At 51.3% G+C, this 20,696-nt stretch overlaps 3 protein-coding genes across 4 annotated transcripts; 2 read left to right on the top strand and 1 right to left on the bottom strand.

Annotated features, from left to right (window-relative positions):
* Window positions 1-46: 46 nt before the first annotated feature.
* Window positions 47-10,623, bottom strand: TIA1 (TIA1 cytotoxic granule associated RNA binding protein). Of its 2 annotated transcripts, XM_080360226.1 has the most exons (12): window positions 10,489-10,623; window positions 6,903-6,999; window positions 6,331-6,429; window positions 5,729-5,783; window positions 4,718-4,805; window positions 4,130-4,205; window positions 3,759-3,867; window positions 3,278-3,373; window positions 3,101-3,185; window positions 2,643-2,766; window positions 1,775-1,914; window positions 47-1,549 (listed from the first exon to the last, which is right to left on the bottom strand). In XM_080360226.1, exons 1-12 carry the CDS (start codon window positions 10,512-10,514, stop codon window positions 1,426-1,428), a joined length of 1,119 nt encoding a protein of 372 aa, XP_080216352.1. In that variant the 5' UTR covers window positions 10,515-10,623; the 3' UTR covers window positions 47-1,425. The 2 variants fall into 2 exon arrangements, with proteins under 2 accessions (XP_080216352.1, XP_080216353.1); XM_080360227.1 differs by lacking the exons at window positions 47-1,549; window positions 1,775-1,914 and having other exon boundaries at window positions 2,648-2,766; window positions 3,101-3,180.
* A 443-nt stretch (window positions 10,624-11,066) lies between these two features.
* PCYOX1 (prenylcysteine oxidase 1) lies at window positions 11,067-15,537 on the top strand. The gene is made up of 6 exons (XM_080360224.1): window positions 11,067-11,182; window positions 11,257-11,463; window positions 13,001-13,175; window positions 13,658-13,869; window positions 14,079-14,231; window positions 14,537-15,537. The coding sequence occupies exons 1-6, from the start codon at window positions 11,089-11,091 to the stop codon at window positions 15,193-15,195; spliced, it is 1,500 nt and encodes a 499-aa protein (XP_080216350.1). The 5' UTR covers window positions 11,067-11,088; the 3' UTR covers window positions 15,196-15,537.
* An 838-nt stretch (window positions 15,538-16,375) lies between these two features.
* On the top strand, window positions 16,376-20,656 carry LOC308050197 (prenylcysteine oxidase 1-like). Its single transcript, XM_080360205.1, has 6 exons — window positions 16,376-16,491; window positions 16,566-16,772; window positions 18,120-18,294; window positions 18,777-18,988; window positions 19,198-19,350; window positions 19,656-20,656. Exons 1-6 carry the CDS (start codon window positions 16,398-16,400, stop codon window positions 20,312-20,314), a joined length of 1,500 nt encoding a protein of 499 aa, XP_080216331.1. The 5' UTR covers window positions 16,376-16,397; the 3' UTR covers window positions 20,315-20,656.
* Window positions 20,657-20,696: the final 40 nt, after the last annotated feature.

Raw genomic sequence — 20,696 nt, 5'->3', positions numbered from 1 at the left:
CGACTGCTGTAATAATTCATCAATCTCCGCCTTTTTTACCCCAAATATCCCGCTAAAACCCGCTCTCCTCCCGCCCGCCTCGCCCGGGGAGGCCACATGGACACAGCATAGAAAAGAGAGCGCACAACAACCTTTGCTTTTCATATTTTTCCTTTTTTTTCCTGTGTTTTTTTGTCTTATTGCGCATTCTTTTCGTAACCAAGAGGTAGGACAGATAAGGTCGGTTTTGGCTTCTGAACGGTGTGAAACACCCATGACCGTATTTGTGGAGGTCTGGTGGCTCACGCTTCCAAGGGCATCACGGGAAATTCTATACGATTCCTTAAAAACATGAGAAAATGGACTTTGTAATCCAACACTATGAGGGTATATTTGGTCAACACATGCAAAAAAACAAACTAAGATTAAAAAAACGAGGATTTGAGGCATTAAGTCGTGTCAAAGGACTCCTTTAAATAAGGAAACGTACAAAGGTGGCTCACGGTTGTGCAAAATATTAATTTGCTAAGGTATGTTACATCATCAGTACACGTAAATGTAGAAATCGGTAAAAAAAAAAAGAACAAAAAAAGCAAAATAACGCGGCCGGCGTGTAGGAAAATCTCACATTTTAGTTGAAAGAGGATTTTTCACCCTTATGGGGTAAAAATCCTCCCTTGCGAGGGGACCCGGCCGCCATCCCCTCCCCCGTCCTAAAGCGAAGGCTGAAAAACACGCTGAGATATAAAAAAAAGATGTAAACTCATAATTTATCGTCGCGAAAACCCGGCGGTAACGCACAAAAACCCGGCGCGCAGACGGAGGTTTTGTACAAGAGGCTCGTTTAACGGACGGTGCGAAGGCCGAAGAGGCGGCGGCTTCGGGATTCGCACGCTTTTGGCTTCTTATTTTTCTTTTTGTTTGTTTGTTTTTTTTGTACAACGCTTTATAATACATTTAAAATCGTTCGGAATGCAAACGAGAACGATGCGCTACTTCCGAGGAAAGAAAACAAAGAACACAATTAAACCCGGCGAGGTTGACGCTTGTGCAATTCGCTGCCCCCGTGGTACGTTTCTTTGCCAGCGGCAGCACTCCCTGCATTTGCTGCGTTTCGAGAAACGCGGATCTTCAGAAACACGTCAAAAAAAAAAACAGAGGAAAAAGAAGGCAAAAGTTGGCAGAACATCCAGCATCTCGTTTAGTGTGATTTGTTTTTTCGTTTCGTTTCGCGTGTTGTTGTGGTTTTTTTTTTGTTGTTTTTTTTTTTTTTAACAATGCCGATGACGACTTTCATGATTAAAAATGCGCTTTTGTTGTGTTTTCATCCTTTCTTTTAAATAAATACGTCGTGGCTGACGCTCAAGCAGATCGATCTCCGCGGCGGACGACGCTCCGGCCGCTTTCAGAGTCTTTTCCTCCTCTTCCTCCTCCTCCTCCTCCTCCTCAGGGCGTCTCGAATCCGGCCACGCGATACCCGCTTTGGTTGGGGACGACGCTCCCGTTCTGCCCCTGCGGTGGCTGCACCCCATAGTTGGGGCCCATCCACGCCGCTGAAGACTGCGTCTGACTGCGGATTAATTAAAAATTAAAAGCTCGTTAGGCTAATTTGTTCATGGGGGGGGCTTTAAGGGTGGGTGAGGAGAGGGGCTGATCAGACGGGGCCATCGTGGCTTCCTCGCCGCAAATCTCCGCGTGGCGACGCGGCGAGACGTCGCGGGGGATTTTGTGCCGTTAGCGTTACGGACTCGAAATATGACGTCCCCAAAACGCCCCAAATTGTCCCCAAACTCACCTGAAGCCCTGCTGGTTCCAGGGCTGGCCGTACAGCCCGTAGGCGGGGACCTGCCAGCCATTGGGGACGAACTGGCCCAGCTGGGCGCTACCGTACCACTGGCCCCACTGCCCGTACGCCGGCGGGTAGCCCAGCTGGTTCTGCGGGGCGATTAGCGAGCGGTTAATTAACGGCACCTCCACGGTTGCCATTTTTTACATCACCTTTTCACTTAACAAGAGATTTTTTAGGTCATTCGTATACTTAACACGAGACTTTTTACACCCCGTGATTTCTTTATGTCACGTTTCCACATAAGGGATTATTTTTAACATCACGTTTCTACGTATGGAGAAATTATTTACGTCACGTTTCCACGTCATGCGATATTTTTTAACGTCGAGATTTTTTACCATCGCATTTTTATGTAACACAAGAATTTCTACATCATGTTTTCACGCAACAAAACCATTTTACATCGCATTTATGTCACGTTTTCATGTAACAGCAAATTTCTTACATGACATTTTTACGTCTAAAAAGATTATTACGTCATGTTTTCGTGTAACGGGAGATTTTGTTACATCACGTTTTTTTAATGTCACATTTTTACTTAACAAGAGATTTTTTATGTCATGTTGCTACGTAACTAGAGATTGTTAACATCTCATTTTTAAGAAACAACAGGTCTTTACCATCACTTTATTACGTACACACACCTTTTTTCATTCCAAGATATCTACTACCTCTGTACTCTAGAGAAAAACCCTCCTATAAATAAGCCCTAATGTAAGTCACACGTGTGACGCCAAGTCTCTCACACACTGATTTTACAGATATTTAATGGGTTTTTAGCACAGACTAATGACCAAAAAAGAGAAGTCCTGACCTGCTGCACCGGACTGACCATGTCCGGCGTCTCCTTGCCCCAGTAGCACTTGACGACGTGTCCTTCGATCGTCGTCCCGTTGACAGACACGATGGCGTGTGCCGCGCTCTCGTGAGAATTAAACCTGATGAGAGACAATCGTGAACTTATAAATAACTCATGCGGTGCGAAACTGACAGGAGTCCCCCCAAAATAGAGTCTTCACTGGTTAAAACCCCAATTCCACCACTGAAACTTCCTCCTGTCACCCCCATGGTGGGCGATGGATGATTTTCCTGTCTCAGTGTTATAACTCTCATTAAAAGAACAGGAAAATTGAGTGGCGAGGAGAGCACAAGTCAAGTTTCAATTAATTCTTCTTACTCTCCAGTTCCAGCCACATTCTGCTCACAGCAATATAGTGAAAAACAGTTAATTACGACTAAATTATTCACTGTGCGACCCGCAAGCCAGCTTACCGTACAAAGGAGTAGCCTTTGTCGGGGAACACTCGGATTTCCATGATCTGCCCGAAGGGAGAAAAGGTCTGGCGCATGAGCTGCTCTGCAGCAAAATGAGAAGAAAACCAGGAAAATGAGGCGATTGCCATTTAATTCCGGGATATTCCAGGCGCCGGGAGCTGGAGGTGACGCTACCTGTCAGGCCCGAGGTGACGCCTCCGCAGTACACGGTGCAGTTGCTGGGGCTGGACTGATTGACCACCTCGTCGTATGACAGCTGTTTGGTGTTTGCTGGAAGGGATTTGTACCAAGATTTTGTTACAGAGAAATTCTAATCCTGATCGCCGCAAGACACTTGACCTATTGGTAGGTCTGATCTACTCAAATCAAAGTCTTTTCTATGGAGACACTTTCTGTAACACAGTCATGGAATTGTAGAATCATTTTGGTTGGAAAAGCCCCTTGAGATCATTGAATCCAACCATAACCCAGCCCTGGCAGTACCCCATGTCCTGAGAACCTCATCTCTGTCCAACCCTCCAGGGATGGTGACTCCAGCACTGCCCTGGGCAGCCTGTTCCAATGCCCCACAGCCCTTTGGGGAAGAAATTATCCCAAATTTCCAACCTCAACGTCCCCTGGCCCCCAAAAAATACACCAGAAATTCAGGACCAACCTTCATATGTGCTCTTTGGAGCTGGAGGTTTTCTCGTCGCCCAGTTTGTTCGGATTTGCCTTCCCCCGAGCCACTGGCCGCCCATCTGCTGGATCGCGTTCTCCGCGTCCTGTCCGCGAGAGATGGAGGGAAGAAAAACCCCAGTTTTGCCATCTAGAACCCTCTTGGGCCTGTACACCGCTTCTCTGAATGTCACTTGCCACTGCTCTAGAGACGCTAAAGCGACAGTAAAGCATCTCAAAGACCAGAGAACCTTCTCCCTCGGCATGTGGGGAAACCAAAGCTGGATAAAGATGGGGAGTGACAACGCGGCAGCCACTGAAAATCACTGTAGGCTTTTCAGGGCTGATTGAGACCGAGCCGGCGCTTACCCATTTGTTGAAGAAGGAGACGAAGCCGTAGCCTTTGGATTTCCCCGTCGCCATGTCCTTCACCACACGCGCGTCTCTACAAAGAAGAAACATGAGACAGCTCAGGAAAACATCGCCTGTTAACCAAATTCTTTCATTTTCTTGGGTCACTTCGCTACCCCCTTTCAGGACTGTGAGCAGCTGCAAATTTGGAGAGATTGACGTGTTCTGAAATTATCGAGGAAAACACCGAACCATTCACGTCTTAATATGATGTATCACATAGCTGAATGAACCACTCCTGACTCTGCTACAGCCGGAATACGCCAAACCGGCACCTGCGGGCACCGTTCTCCGTTTGTCGCAGGTTCTCTTGTTGCACCATCGCTCTGGACCGCTGGCACTGGTGTGACTCCTCGGCCTCAAGGTTTCAAGGTCAAGGGCTTATGCTGACCCGGCGCCAACAGATTTGAGGCCGCTCAGGCTGCCGCAATGAGTCTTATACTAAAAAAGGTTCGTTTTTGTGGGAAAAGGGAATTTAACTGAAACATCAGGCTGTTTCCATTTAGGAGAGATGAGTTCGTTTCTTTGTCCTAGGAAATGACTTACGATATTCTTCCGAACGGTGCAAAAGCTGCTTTGATATCTTCAGTTGTAATTTCTGGACTGAGGTCTCCGACAAAGACGTGGAAATGGTCTTGTTGGGAAAAGGAGAGAAAAGGATATTAATGTTCGAAGACGAGCCCTGAACACACCGAGCAATCTCGTTCAGCACGGATTTTCAGCTCTTATTAGAAACTACATGAAGACAAGAGTTCACTAGAAAGAGAATTTACTGCTGCTTGTAACAGATCCTGTGCTTGACAGCACTACAAGGTCAGTGATTTAAAGGATACTAATATGGCATTTACGCTTCGTATTTTAGAAACTGCTTTCAAGACTGGTCAGCACTGACCTTACAAAGTCTTAAACTATTTATTTAATGTGTCAGGACTACACAAAAACCCTTCTCTCCATGTTAAGCTCCAACACGGCAGGAGATCCAGAGCTATTACACATCTGATTGACTGAAACATCAGGGAAGTGTCAGGAAAACACTTGTTCTAGCGCAGAGCCTATTTTGAACCTAGTCACAATGGTTGGTTTAACACTGTAGGGCGGGAAGAACAGATTAAGAAAAACCCCTTGCATTGCTAGAGTTTGCATTTGAGTTCTCAAAAGCCAACAGTTTTGGTTGCCCGGCCAGAAATCGGCACCGGAATAGACTGGTGGACACTAGAGCACTTTCTGATGCTATGGAGAAATCAAAGGGAAGTCTTTCCAACACAAAATGAATTGGTAACGAAAACCCCACACATGGCTTCGGGGGGTTTGTGAATACCCTCGAGAGATTTCATTGGATGTTTAAAAAGACACGAGGACCTTGTGAGCATCTTGTGTTAACACTAATACCACCTGATGACAAAGATGACATCTGTTCTTAAGATTATTAAAGCAAACACATTAAATAATATCTTAGGATTATGAGCAAAACATGACGGCATATACGACGCTTCTTGTTTCTGTTTCAAAACTACTTGTACAAATCAAAGACCCGCTCGACATGCAAGCAACACTTACTGCTGGTGTCTTTCTTCTGGCTGCTGGGAGTCGTTGCCCAGTTCACTTTGACCTCCTGCAAACATTTAGTCGCTCACGTTAGATCAGGCAAATCCCGATTAAGCCCACATACCTCCAGCACTTAATTCTGACACTACAGGGGAACCGGACGTGGAAGTTTGGGGTGAAAGCTCAAGTTTAAGGCATGTTTCTCGGGAGAGGGTTCATTTTTCCAAACTGCTGCACTGGTTGAGAGCAAAGACGTTAAACACACCCAGTCTGAGAGTTTGGTTTGGTTGGGTGGGTTTTTATTTGCAGGGCTGGGGAAATAAAGGGACCTTGTCCTGATAAGGTTGGAGGAGTTAAAATATTTCTTACGCCCGCTGTCTCGGAGCCCTCCCCGCTTCTACATCCCCACCGCCCTCTGCGTTCTTCCTAAAAAAGCATCAACAGTGCTTCTCGTTAGTCACGTCCCGCTATGACCTCCGACCAAACGAAGCGTCTAACACTTGTGGCACATCCGTTTCGTCTTGGGTGGCATTTCGCCCCCGGATATTTGACCTGCGCCATCTGACATAGCCTGATTTCCGACTCCAACTCACCCTGTAGACACGACAGCTTACCTTACCCATTATCTTCCGGCCGTTCATGGCAGCCAGGGCTGCAGCCGCGTGCCGGTGCTCGTAGAACTCCACAAAGCAGTACGGATCATTTCCAGCTGTCTGAAAAAAACATGGGGAACGACAAAGATTACTGATACGAACCTCTTCAAACTGTACCCTCACTATTACGCTCAGCTCTTTCTTTATTACATCTAAATGTCTCAAAATAAGCAAGCTTTTAAACTCTATGCTAAGATCACAGTCAATGCACCGATAACGCTCCAGGAGGTTGCGGCTCCGTTTTAAAAAGGAAAAATTACGGCAAAGGAGAACTTTTCAAATCTCATCTACGATACCCATATAAATCCGCCTCTTCCCTCCCTTTCACTATCTCCAGCCATCCTTAAATTTAACATCAGATACGAAGTGGAAATGATGCCCAAAGTACACGACTGTGATCTCTGGCCTTACTACATCCCTTTAACATGCTGATGCTGAATTTCCAGTGGAAATTTGCACTTCTACAACATGCAAGTACATCTCAAAGCCTTTAGCTATGAGAAACACAGAAATCATTAAGGGAAGGCTCTTACATCCATGATCATTTTGCAGTTTTTGCAGGGTCCGATCTGGCTGAACAGCTGGAGGATTAGTGCTTCGGTCACATCTCTTGACAGGTTCCCCACGTATCTATAGGATCGAATAAAACATTAGAAACCATACTGAGGCTTCAGACTGATTGTCTATAACTGAGAAAACACGGCGCAACGTTGCTCCCCCAACACCCTTCACCATTCTCGGGGATGAAAATCGCCCTTGATCCACAGGTGGTTGTTTTGTTGTTGAGTTCAAGTCACGGGATTTTTAAAAAAAGCACATTGAGAAACCTCAGCTCCGAAGGTGCGGCTGCACCTTCCCACAAAGGAACGTTACGTGGCGAACCGCAGGCTCCACGATGAGAGCCCCGGCCAAATCGCGCCGCTGAAACCATGTCAATAAACCAGCGATCCTCCCCGTCTCGGTGCCAGAGGTGTGAAGATGTTGTAAGAAAACAACAAGGCTGCAAAACCTGGGACTTGTCGCGCTCCTCCTGTTGACACAAGGCTGCGAACGGCCTTCCTGAGGAGATGGATACACGCCAACATTGGGTTGAACACAGGAGAGAATGGGACAAGACACACAGAGTCTCTGTTTTCCTGTCAAAAATGACCTGGCAAGCTCTGCATTATTATTAATAGTATGAGCGACTATTTTAGGTAGGGCTCTGAACCGTTTTCCTTTTCAAAATCTACACATGCTTCACCAAAATCTGATCGTCACGGGCATCTTCTTGCTCAACGCAGCCAATAATTCCTGCACTTCAGATGAGGTTTCCTTCAACAGGAGAGAGTTCAGAGCACTTCATTAGGGCAATCAACTTTCTGCTTGATAACACCAGGCCAATCTATTCTGCACTGAGTTCAAGCGAAAGTCCTAAGTAGTGAGACTTCTATTTTTCCCTCTGTTTTTAAAATATTATCGCCCTTTGGATAATGAATAAGCCAGGGCACTAAAGCGATTAGACTCTCATGTTCCCTTCTAGGTCTAAGTTTATTAACAGTTTATTTGTGACTGACACGGTATCTACAGCCCAACCTTTGCACTCCTGCTGAATTTTCACCCGATAATCAGGCGGGCAGCATTCCCTACCTTCAGACTGAATTTTACTGGAAAAAAAACAGGATTCAGGTAAACGATCTCCGACAGCCCCGTGAATCTCTGCACGGTCAGAGCTTTCAAAATGCATCCTCAAAGGATCGAATGCAGAAGGATATACGTGTACATAGACGTAGAGAGAAGTGGCCCTTCATGGGCACACACAGAACGAGAACATTCTGCAAAACACTAAAAAAAGGAGGGGGAATTGTAAAGGACATCGGTCACTCAGAAAAACAGCTTAACGTCACAGAAATTCTGTGTTTTTCTGACGGTTTATGTCGGCATAACCTCATTTGTCTGCAGAAAACAGCGAGTCTGGGAGGCTTTTCCAACCCCCAAACTACGAGAGTCCTGCAATACTATCAAGAAAAATGGGCAAAGCACAGAGCTGTAAACTCCGAGCAACCAGCCCCACTTTATTTTCTCTGACAGAGATGGATTCTCTTTAATGAGCCGGTCAATGTCTCTTTGCAGATATTACGCTGGGCAAACTATGCCAACAATTCCATTTATCCACCGCACATTGCTCGGTGTTGCTTGAAAAGTAATACCAAACTAGTGAGTGTTAGCACTTCTCAGATATATAAAGTACATTAAAAGTACATATATTCCACAAGCATCTCTGTACTTGGATGGAAAATACAAACAAGAGGCCTTTGTACATTCAAAAACACCGTCTGCCTTGTAACTGCTCTTCAGATTTATAAGCCCTGCTGCTGAAGAGTGGCTTTCAAGGGAGGACACTGGCCACGTGAAAACGAGCTGCCTATGCAGGAAATCATTTACATAAGTAACGTGGCTCCTAACGAAATGCCGAGGCTCTGACACCCCCCTTCAAAGAAACGGCTTACGTGGAAATGGCAAAACCAACAAGTTACTTCCAAAAATGTTGGGAATCTGTTCCAGAAAAACTACTTCAACAGGCTAAGGGAAATAAAGAAGACAGACGGGTTGCAGACCGCTTTGGTGGCCCCTCGCAACGCTGCAAGATGAGGAAAGTGAAGAGGAAGCCCCGAAAGCCACGTCCAGATGGGGTTTCTGCAGCACAACCTACAGAAATCCACCTGCAACACAATATTTAACTCGCGCTTCAGACCCCAGCTGGAAACAAATCGCTTCTAGCCGCTTTTTGCTTCCTTCAAGCTGCTCGTTCTAAACCCAATCTGTGAAATTCGGCTCGTGTTAATCCTCCGTACGACTTGACAAAGTCGCTCGGAGCCATTCAGAGAAATCCCGTTCTGGGTACATTGCTCAAAATTCAGTTCTGCAGCTCCGAAGCCCGTCCGTGTTTGTGCAACAACCCGCACGTGCTCGAGGACAGATAATCCGTTCCCTCGAGCCGTGTACGGCCCAGACCGCTAAACGCCACACAACCACTTCATTGCGATGGGGAGGGAAAAACACTTCTCTATATAAACACACAAACAGGCCAGCAGGTCTGAGCCACGTTTGCGGTGGCCGAGAATAGCTCCAAAAATGCACAAATTAGCGAGACAATGGGATCCTATACCCAGAGACGCAGACAGAGTGTTTACCGCTCCGGAAAGCCCAGACTGGAGGAGCTGGTGTCAGTCACGTAAGATTCTTGTTTTGCTGCACTTGGCCAAGACATTTTTTATCTACCCTTGGGGCGCGTGTGGCCATTGACCGAGGGCAAAATGTTCCCCTCGCCTCAGAGGGATCCCGTCTCCCTCATGTCTCTCCTCGCCTCGATACTGAAACAGAGATTAAAGTTTACACAGAGGTGGATCAGAAACATCGGAGTCTGGGATTCCCCTGATCTAAACGTGGAAACCACTCCAGATAACGCCTGGCAGAGAAAATGAGAGAAAGACGTGAGCGGGACCTCCCCTGTGCCTTTGAAACGCAAAGTCCGAATCCCTCTTTGACAGCGGCGGGTGTCGGCTGCCAAACACCCCCGGAAAAGTTAATTAAGGAAACCCCATTTATGATTTAGCAAGGCGAGGGGCTACTGCTAGTTCTTGGGGACACACCGTGCTTGGAACACTTGGACAAGCGCCAATTTCACGGGCACTCCCCGCTTCTTTCCATCCAGCTCTTCAGTGTGTCAATGGGGGCAGCCCCCCCCACACCCACCCGGGTGCTAAAATCACCCAGAGACGGCAAAATTCAGTCAGATGTTCGCCAAAACCGACATGGTGCGAGTCTGGGGGGCAGCGCAGCTCCCCAGGGCCCGTCCCTCGTGGTGTGAGCTGAGGGGCCGAGGGGGGAAAGGGGGTGAACATCACTGGGGGGGCAGAGGGCGGAATGGCGGGACACGGGCGGGATCCCGCCGTGAGGGGACCCGGGGCCGGCTCAGGGCCGCCCTCCGTGGTCCTGAAAGCGGCTTGAAGGGGCCGAGTCCCCGCTTGCCCCGTCGCCGAGGCCCGATCGCGCCGCCCGGGGTCTGAGGGGAGCCCGGGCCGCCCCTCCCCGCCGAGCCGGGAACAATAGGCGGGTTGTCGCCCCCTCCCCACTCACAGGGTCTTGGGCATTTCATCCTCCATGGCGCCACCGCCCCGCCCCGGGCTCTTCACGCCGAGCCGGCCCCCGCCGCCCCGTCAGCGCCCGGGCAGCCCGAGCGGCGCCGGCCCCGCCGAGCCCGAGCGGCGGACAATAACCCCAATGGTTCCTCGCAAGATGGCGGGCGGCGGGCGAAAGGGCCCGGCCGGCCGGGAGGGGGCGGTAATGCGCATGCGCGCCCCGAAGAGGCGCCCGGCCGGCCTCCCGCCGCCGTTCCCGCGCATGCGCCGCGCCACTGAAAACCGGTTAACGGAGTGACGCTTCCCCGCGGTGGCACCGACGGGCGGGCCTGGCGGGGAAAATTAATAATTAATTAATAAAGATATAAAGGAGCGAGCAAATAGGAAAAAGAAAAAAAAAAATTAGGTGGGAGAAAAAGTTCTGCGCCGCCCGGGAATCGAACCCGGGTCGCAAGAATGGGAATCTTGCATGATACCACTACACCAGCGGCGCTGTTGGTCACCGGCCCCCCGACCGCCGCTATGGCGGTGACAGCGGGCCCGGCCCCGCCGCGGCGGAACCACCTGACGGGCCAGGCCCGTCCCCCCAGCCAGCGCCATGCCGGCCTTCCGCCGCCTCCTGCTGCTCCTCGCCGCGCTCTGCCCGCCCGGCCCGGCCCGCGGAGCGCGGCGCGATGCCCCCGGCAAGATCGGTACGGCGTGGGGGTGTGTGTACGGGGGGTGGGTGCGTGAGGCGCCGGTCCTGACTGACTGACCGCTCTCCCAGCCGTGATCGGCGGCGGCATCGGCGGAGCGGCCGCCGCTTATTTCTTGCGGCAGAAATTCGGGAGGAGCGTCCGGCTGGAGGTGCTGGAGAAGGCGGCGCTGGGGGGGCGGCTGGCGACGCTGCAGCTGGAGGGGGCGGCGTACGAGGCGGGGGGGTCCGTCATCCACCCCCTCAACCTGCACATGAAACACTTCGTCAAGGACCTGGGTGAGTGCGGATACCCCTCACCCCAAAATCTGCATCCCCTCGCCCCAAAATCACCATTCCCCATCCAAATCACCGTCCGCCCACCCCAAAATCACCATCCCCCCCCAAATCTGCATCCCCCCACCCCAAAATCTGCATCCCCCCACCCCAAAATCACCATCTCCCCCCAAATCTGCATCCCCCCACCCCAAAATCTGCATCCCCCCACCCTAAAATCTGCATCCCCCCACCCCAAAATCACCATTCCCCCCCCCAAATCACTGTCCCCCCGCTCCAAAATGTGCATCCCCCCACCCCAAAATCTGCATCCCCACACCCCAAAATCACCATCCCCCCCCCAAATCACCGGCTCCTCACCCCAAAATCTGCATCCCCTCACCCCAAAATCACCATTCCCCCCCAAATCACCGTCCCCCCACCCCAAAATCTGCATCTCCCCACCCCAAAATCACCATTCCCCACCCAAATCACTGTCCCCTCACCCTAAAATCTGCATCCCACACCCCGAAATCACCATTCCCCCCCCAAAATCTGCATCCCCACACCCCAAAATCACCATTCCCCCCCCAAATCACCGTCCCCCCACCCCAAAATCTGCATCCCCCCACCCCAAAATCACCATCCCCCCCAAATCACCGTCCCCCCACCCTAAAATCTGCATCCCCCCACCCCAAAATCACCATCCCCCCCAAATCACCGCCCCCCCACCCCAAAATCTGCATCCCCCCACACCAAAATCACCACCTCCTCACTCCAGAATCACCACCCCCCCCCCAAATCACTGTCTCTTCACCCCAAAATCACCATTCCCCCACCGCAAAATCCCCACCTTCTCACCCCAAAATCAGCATCTCCTCACCCCAAAATCATCCTCCACCCCTCCCAGGGGTGCTCTGAGTCCATCTCTCCCTCTGCTGCAGGGACACCCCCATAAACAAGCTCCCTTCTCCCCCAGTATCTCCCCCTATATTCCTCCCCAATATGTCAACCCCCCATATCCATACCCAATATACCCCAGATATCATTCCCCATTATTTCCAGCCCCCCCAAATCATTCCCCCATACCTCCCCCCCATATCATTCCCTAATATCTCCCCCCACCCAGCATCCCCAACCCCCAAATCAACCCCCTGCCAAGAGATCCTTTGGGTCCAGGTCTCTCTCTGTGCTGCGGGGACATCCCCACAAAGAATAAGCCTTGGGTGACCCCCTTCTTCCCAATATCCCCCCCAATCCTTCCTTAATTTCCCCCTCAATTCCCCAGCCCCCTGGGAAAAGGGACCCCCGCCTCCCCTTGCCATGGGTGATGCATTAATCCCATCATAAAGGTCCAAAAGTCACCGCAAATAACTACCTGGCTCCTGGTCAAGAGCTAATTCCCCTTCTCATGTCTTAGGGTTCCAATATTTAATTGCTCACCCTTATCAATGCGAAGCCGCTTTGTCTTGTGAAGTTAAAATCAAAGCGTAATACAGTTTAGCTCGACACAAGGTCGACTTTTCATTAAATTACCTCTTTTTTCGCCCTTTTCCTCGAGGCCTCTCGACCGCCACGCTGCACGACAGCCTGGCGGGTATTTATAACGGGGAAGAGTTTGTGTTCGAGGAGAGCAGCTGGTACATCATCAACCTTCTGAAGCTCCTCTGGCACTACGGGCTCAACCCCCTGCGCTTGTCCATGTGGGTGGAGGACATCCTGGACAAGTTCATGAGGTGCGCTGGGTCAAAAAGAAGACAAAAAGTGGGAGAGCGGCTGCGGGAAAAGCTGCAAAACCTGCCGATGGGTTGTAAAAGTCCACGAAATCATCCTGTCGCTGCTGAGAAAGGAGTCGCTGGTTGCTCTTTCTCAATTTCTGGTCATTTTTCTAAGGGAAACGGTCAAGATGAGCGCTGCCGTCTTCAAAAAGGCTGCGGTGGAAATGCGTGTTAGGTGCGGGATGGCCCGTTGTTCTGGCACCCGTGTGCTACAGAGAATTAAATTCATAACTGCGTGAAAAACGCTTTCATTAGCAAAGATCAGTATATAAATAAATGAAGGTCCAGGTCTACTTTGGCATGTCCCACTTAGGCTAAAGCTTGGCTGGCAGGACCAGCCCTCCTGCTCTCAGGATGGGCTTTGAGATCCTCCACCGCTTCCAAGGGTAAAATAAAACATTAACAGTGACTGAACGCCTATTTTTTGTCTCCGGTTACAGGATCTATCGCTACCAGACGCACGACTACGCCTTCAGCAGCAACGAGCGCCTGCTCCACGCCCTTGGAGGGAACGATTTCACCCGCCTGCTGAACCAAACCATCGATGAGGCCTTGCAGAAAGCCGGCTTCTCCCACAAATTCATCAACGAGGTGGTTTGTCCGGCCATGAGAGTCAATTACGGGCAAGGCGTCACCGTCAACGCTTTCGTAGGTGTGTGTTTTGTAGGTTTATCTCTCCGGGAGATGTCCTGGGGACCTCGTGCTCGTCATGGGGGTGGGATTCCTGCTCCCGGGGCTGGTGCCGTGCAGCAGTCAGTGGGTTACAAAAGCCTAATTTTCACCTAATTTTCCACTTTGTGTTTCAAATACTCGCAGAACGATGCCCAACAAGCCGCTCTAATGCTTTTGGTTTCCTTGCAGGTGCTGTTTCTCTGGCCAGCGTCGAATCGGGCCTTTGGTCGGTCAAAGGGGGGAACAAACTCGTCTGCAGCGGCCTTATCTACACGTCCAAAGCCGAAGTTATCCCTGGCACGGTTTTGTCCATAGAGCCCAAAGTCAGACCCAGTCGCAGCGGTGAGTTGGGTTTGCTTTGCTGTTGGTGGGGAGGGGAACGGCGCTGGCCTCTGTCACCACTCTGGGCAGGCTGGAAACAACGAAATTGTGTCTTTTTTGGTGTTTTAATATTAAAATCGGGTTCTGCTCAAAGCCCCAGCTTGCAGCTAAGCTCAGCTCAGCTAAGCTGCTCCCAGCTTAAAATGACTTCACCTCACACCAAGTCTTTATTAACCTAAATGGGATGGCACTCGTAAAGCCGGAGGGACAAATGGGATTCTCTCCATGGGGAAAAATGAGCTTTTTCTCCCATTTTTTCCCCCCAGGGGACCCGGTGAAGCTCTACTACGTGATGTACAACACCACGTCGGGGCTGACGGGGGACACGTACGACATCGTCGTCATCGCGGCTCCGCTGGGCCGCAAATCGGCCAACATCACCTTCAAAAACTTCGACCCTCCAGTCCCCGACTTCCTGAATCCTTACCACCAGACCGTCGCCACCTTAGTGCACGGACGCTTAAACGCCTCTTTCTTCGGTTACCGCGACTCATCCGCCTTCAATTTTGGTGCCATTTTCACCACGGAAAACCCCGAATTGTTCTTTAACAGCGTCGAGGTGGTGTCGCCGGTGGGAGACGTAAGCGGCGAAGGAAAAGCGCCCTTGGAATCGGCCATTTGGAAGGTGTTTTCCAAAGAGGAGCTCACCAAAGAGCAGCTCAACTTGCTTTTCTCCTCCTACGACTCCGTCAAAGTCAAGAAATGGTTGGCGTACCCCGAGTACGGCCCCCCGGAAAAGTGTCCCCCCATTATTCTTCACGATGCCGTCTACTATTTGAACGGCATCGAGCGGGCGGCCAGCGCCATGGAGATGAGCGCCATCGCCGCCAAAAACGCTGCCCTGCTCGCCTTCCACCGCTGGTACGGCAACGCCGACCACGTCGACCAGGAGGATCTGCACGAAAAGCTGAAAACGGAGCTTTGAGCCTCAAAAGGGACGTCCACGCTACGACCTGCGGATGGCATCCCGGAGACTTTTAGCCATAATTAACACTAATGAGCAAGGAACACCGTGATTAGCCCCTCAGAGGAGACACGCGGACAGCGGTGAAAAAGCTCCTTGGTACATCCCTACGCAAGGCTGAAGTCGTCTACAAAAGCCTAAAGAAGTTGTTTAAAACACCATTTTGACCCCAAAAGCGCCCTTCACGGGGCTGCCAAGCTCAGGATCCGCGTCACTGTGATTAACCCTGCGTGTGGTTTTTCCCCTCTGACCGTTTCAGATGGGGGAAAAAAACCCCAAACCAAACAAATTCTCGACTGTAAATCTCTGCCTCGACTATTTTGGAATCACGTATCGAATATTTCTTGCTTGGGCTGGGATTAGTGTGGTGGAAATTGGGGCTAGATTCCTAAATTTGCTTCCAGAACAAGAACTGGAGCTTATGGGTGGGGGGACTGAGCTGCTGAGGGTGCAGAAATTACTGAAATGGGGGGGTTATTAAGGAAAACCAGGGATTATCCTTTGCTTTGTCGAGGTTTTAAGGTATTAATAATTTAGATAACAGGGCACGAGTGGTTAAAGAAACTTCTACTGAAAATACTGTGTCCCTTGGCTGCATCTCGCATCACTACAATACCTCAAACTGTGTGGGAATATAAAGTTTAGAGTTAATTAATAAAATTAATGCACTGATCTCGTGGTCCAGCTGCCTCCTCGCTGTGCCACAGGGCACGCAGCTGCAAGAAAAGCACTTTTAATGCACTTTGCACAGATTTGTATCAATAACGCAATGACAAAGACCATCAGAAACGACTCACAAAAACAAACCAAAAAGGCCAATTTCCACCATTTAGGAGAAAGCCCCAAAAGTTTCTTTGGTCCAGTTCAGCCCCCACAGGCTTTAATTAGTGCATCGCAACTCTGTGATGCAGAAATAAGAATAAAAATCATTATTTAAAAGAAAAAGTCCTACTTTCAGAAAGCCCAGCTTGGCGCCAACACTCCGCATCACTCTTAGAGGGGAATTTTCCCATTTTCCTCCCAATTAAGAACCGACAATGCACTCAGCAAATGCTGAGCCGCTATGCACCGCAAATGCACCGCCGCTATGGCGGTGACAGCGGGCCCGGCCCCGCCGCGGCGGAACCAGCTGACGGGCCGGGCCCGTCCCCCCAGCCAGCGCCATGCCGGCCTTCCGCCGCCTCCTGCTGCTCCTCGCGGCGCTCTGCCCGCCCGGCCCGGCCCGCGGAGCGCGGCGCGATGCCCCCGGCAAGATCGGTACGGCGTGGGGGTGTGTGTACGGGGGGTGGGTGCGTGAGGCGCCGGTCCTGACTGACTGACCGCTCTCCCAGCCGTGATCGGCGGCGGCATCGGCGGAGCGGCCGCCGCTTATTTCTTGCGGCAGAAATTCGGGAGGAGCGTCCGGCTGGAGGTGCTGGAGAAGGCGGCGCTGGGGGGGCGGCTGGCGACGCTGCAGCTGGAGGGGGCGGCGTACGAGGCGGGGGGGTCCGTCATCCACCCCCTCAACCTGCACATGAAACACTTCGTCAAGGACCTGGGTGAGTGCGGATACCCCTCACCCCAAAATCTGCATCCCCCCGCCCCAAAATCACCATTCCCCATCCAAATCACCGTCCCCCCACCCCAAAATCACCATCCCCCCCCAAATCACCGTCCCCCCACCCCAAAATCACCATTCCCCCCCCAAATCACTGTCCCCCCACCCTAAAATCTGCATCCCCCACCCTGAAATCACCATTCCCCCCCCAAAATCTGCATCCCCCCACCCCAAAATCACCATTCCCCCCCCAAATCACCGTCCCCCCACCCCAAAATCTGCATCCCCCCACCCCAAAATCACCATCCCCCCCAAATCACCGTCCCCTCACCCCAAAATCTGCATCCCCCCACCCCAAAATCACCATCCCCCCCCCCAAATCACCGTCCCCCCACCCCAAAATCTGCATCCCCCCACCCCAAAATCACCATTCCCCCCCCAAATCACCGTCCCCCCACCCTAAAATCTGCATCCCCCCACCCCAAAATCACCATCCCCCCCAAATCACCGCCCCCCCACCCCAAAATCTGCATCCCCCCACACCAAAATCACCACCTCCTCACTCCAGAATCACCACCCCCCCCCCAAATCACTGTCTCTTCACCCCAAAATCACCATTCCCCCACCGCAAAATCCCCACCTTCTCACCCCAAAATCAGCATCTCCTCACCCCAAAATCATCCTCCACCCCTCCCAGGGGTGCTCTGAGTCCATCTCTCCCTCTGCTGCAGGGACACCCCCATAAACAAGCTCCCTTCTCCCCCAGTATCTCCCCCTATATTCCTCCCCAATATGTCAACCCCCCATATCCATACCCAATATACCCCAGATATCATTCCCCATTATTTCCAGCCCCCCCAAATCATTCCCCCATACCTCCCCCCCATATCATTCCCTAATATCTCCCCCCACCCAGCATCCCCAACCCCCAAATCAACCCCCTGCCAAGAGATCCTTTGGGTCCAGGTCTCTCTCTGTGCTGCGGGGACATCCCCACAAAGAATAAGCCTTGGGTGACCCCCTTCTTCCCAATATCCCCCCCAATCCTTCCTTAATTTCCCCCTCAATTCCCCAGCCCCCTGGGAAAAGGGACCCCCGCCTCCCCTTGCCATGGGTGATGCATTAATCCCATCATAAAGGTCCAAAAGTCACCGCAAATAACTACCTGGCTCCTGGTCAAGAGCTAATTCCCCTTCTCATGTCTTAGGGTTCCAATATTTAATTGCTCACCCTTATCAATGCGAAGCCGCGTTGTCTTGTGAAGTTAAAATCAAAGCGTAATACAGTTTAGCTCGACACAAGGTCGACTTTTCATTAAATTACCTCTTTTTTCGCCCTTTTCCTCGAGGCCTCTCGACCGCCACGCTGCACGACAGCCTGGCGGGTATTTATAACGGGGAAGAGTTTGTGTTCGAGGAGAGCAGCTGGTACATCATCAACCTTCTGAAGCTCCTCTGGCACTACGGGCTCAACCCCCTGCGCTTGTCCATGTGGGTGGAGGACATCCTGGACAAGTTCATGAGGTGCGCTGGGTCAAAAAGAAGACAAAAAGTGGGAAAGTGGCTGTGGGGAAAGCTGCAAAACCTGCCGATGGGTTGTAAAAGTCCACGAAATCATCCTGTCGCTGCTGAGAAAGGAGTCGCTGGTTGCTCTTTCTCAATTTCTGGTCATTTTTCTAAGGGAAACGGTCAAGATGAGCGCTGCCGTCTTCAAAAAGGCTGCGGTGGAAATGCGTGTTAGGTGCGGGATGGCCCGTTGTTCTGGCACCCGTGTGCTACAGAGAATTAAATTCATAACTGCGTGAAAAACGCTTTCATTAGCAAAGATCAGTATATAAATAAATGAAGGTCCAGGTCTACTTTGGCATGTCCCACTTAGGCTAAAGCTTGGCTGGCAGGACCAGCCCTCCTGCTCTCAGGATGGGCTTTGAGATCCTCCACCGCTTCCAAGGGTAAAATAAAACATTAACAGTGACTGAACGCCTATTTTTTGTCTCCGGTTACAGGATCTATCGCTACCAGACGCACGACTACGCCTTCAGCAGCAACGAGCGCCTGCTCCACGCCCTTGGAGGGAACGATTTCACCCGCCTGCTGAACCAAACCATCGATGAGGCCTTGCAGAAAGCCGGCTTCTCCCACAAATTCATCAACGAGGTGGTTTGTCCGGCCATGAGAGTCAATTACGGGCAAGGCGTCACCGTCAACGCTTTCGTAGGTGTGTGTTTTGTAGGTTTATCTCTCCGGGAGATGTCCTGGGGACCTCGTGCTCGTCATGGGGGTGGGATTCCTGCTCCCGGGGCTGGTGCCGTGCAGCAGTCAGTGGGTTACAAAAGCCTAATTTTCACCTAATTTTCCACTTTGTGTTTCAAATACTCGCAGAACGATGCCCAACAAGCCGCTCTAATGCTTTTGGTTTCCTTGCAGGTGCTGTTTCTCTGGCCAGCGTCGAATCGGGCCTTTGGTCGGTCAAAGGGGGGAACAAACTCGTCTGCAGCGGCCTTATCTACACGTCCAAAGCCGAAGTTATCCCTGGCACGGTTTTGTCCATAGAGCCCAAAGTCAGACCCAGTCGCAGCGGTGAGTTGGGTTTGCTTTGCTGTTGGTGGGGAGGGGAACGGCGCTGGCCTCTGTCACCACTCTGGGCAGGCTGGAAACAACGAAATTGTGTCTTTTTTGGTGTTTTAATATTAAAATCGGGTTCTGCTCAAAGCCCCAGCTTGCAGCTAAGCTCAGCTCAGCTAAGCTGCTCCCAGCTTAAAATGACTTCACCTCACACCAAGTCTTTATTAACCTAAATGGGATGGCACTCGTAAAGCCGGAGGGACAAATGGGATTCTCTCCATGGGGAAAAATGAGCTTTTTCTCCCATTTTTTCCCCCCAGGGGACCCGGTGAAGCTCTACTACGTGATGTACAACACCACGTCGGGGCTGACGGGGGACACGTACGACATCGTCGTCATCGCGGCTCCGCTGGGCCGCAAATCGGCCAACATCACCTTCAAAAACTTCGACCCTCCAGTCCCCGACTTCCTGAATCCTTACCACCAGACCGTCGCCACCTTAGTGCACGGACGCTTAAACGCCTCTTTCTTCGGTTACCGCGACTCATCCGCCTTCAATTTTGGTGCCATTTTCACCACGGAAAACCCCGAATTGTTCTTTAACAGCGTCGAGGTGGTGTCGCCGGTGGGAGACGTAAGCGGCGAAGGAAAAGCGCCCTTGGAATCGGCCATTTGGAAGGTGTTTTCCAAAGAGGAGCTCACCAAAGAGCAGCTCAACTTGCTTTTCTCCTCCTACGACTCCGTCAAAGTCAAGAAATGGTTGGCGTACCCCGAGTACGGCCCCCCGGAAAAGTGTCCCCCCATTATTCTTCACGATGCCGTCTACTATTTGAACGGCATCGAGCGGGCGGCCAGCGCCATGGAGATGAGCGCCATCGCCGCCAAAAACGCTGCCCTGCTCGCCTTCCACCGCTGGTACGGCAACGCCGACCACGTCGACCAGGAGGATCTGCACGAAAAGCTGAAAACGGAGCTTTGAGCCTCAAAAGGGACGTCCGCGCTACGACCTGCGGATGGCATCCCGAAGACTTTTAGCCATAATTAACACTAATGAGCAAGGAACACCGTGATTAGCCCCTCAGAGGAGACACGCGGACAGCGGTGAAAAAGCTCCTTGGTACATCCCTACGCAAGGCTGAAGTCGTCTACAAAAGCCTAAAGAAGTTGTTTAAAACACCATTTTGACCCCAAAAGCGCCCTTCACGGGGCTGCCAAGCTCAGGATCCGCGTCACTGTGATTAACCCTGCGTGTGGTTTTTCCCCTCTGACCGTTTCAGATGGGGGAAAAAAACCCCAAACCAAACAAATTCTCGACTGTAAATCTCTGCCTCGACTATTTTGGAATCACGTATCGAATATTT

This window comes from Nesoenas mayeri (genome assembly GCF_963082525.1).
Source record: "Nesoenas mayeri genome assembly, chromosome: 27".
NCBI lineage: Eukaryota > Metazoa > Chordata > Aves > Columbiformes > Columbidae > Nesoenas > Nesoenas mayeri.
The sequence above is the reverse complement of the archived record's forward strand: the minus strand, read 5'-3'. Positions and strand labels throughout refer to the sequence as shown.

Bases quoted from the DNA above. Each gene is read 5' to 3' on its own strand.
- TIA1 (XM_080360226.1), bottom strand. From the start codon at position 10,514: ATGGAGGATGAAATGCCCAAGACCCT. The intron at 2,767-3,100 runs GTAAGCTGGCTT...GTCTCTCATCAG, and splicing joins AAAGGCTACTCCTTTGTACG to GTTTAATTCTCACGAGAGCG. The intron at 1,915-2,642 runs GTCAGGACTTCT...ATCGCCCCGCAG, and splicing joins TGGTCAGTCCGGTGCAGCAG to AACCAGCTGGGCTACCCGCC.
- LOC308050197 (XM_080360205.1), top strand. From the start codon at position 16,398: ATGCCGGCCTTCCGCCGCCTCCTGCTGCTCCTCGCGGCGCTCTGCCCG. The intron at 18,989-19,197 runs GTGTGTGTTTTG...GTTTCCTTGCAG, and splicing joins CACCGTCAACGCTTTCGTAG to GTGCTGTTTCTCTGGCCAGC. The intron at 19,351-19,655 runs GTGAGTTGGGTT...TTTTCCCCCCAG, and splicing joins AGTCAGACCCAGTCGCAGCG to GGGACCCGGTGAAGCTCTAC.
- PCYOX1 (XM_080360224.1), top strand. From the start codon at position 11,089: ATGCCGGCCTTCCGCCGCCTCCTGCTGCTCCTCGCCGCGCTCTGCCCG. The intron at 11,183-11,256 runs GTACGGCGTGGG...CCGCTCTCCCAG, and splicing joins CGATGCCCCCGGCAAGATCG to CCGTGATCGGCGGCGGCATC. The intron at 13,176-13,657 runs GTGCGCTGGGTC...CTCCGGTTACAG, and splicing joins ATCCTGGACAAGTTCATGAG to GATCTATCGCTACCAGACGC.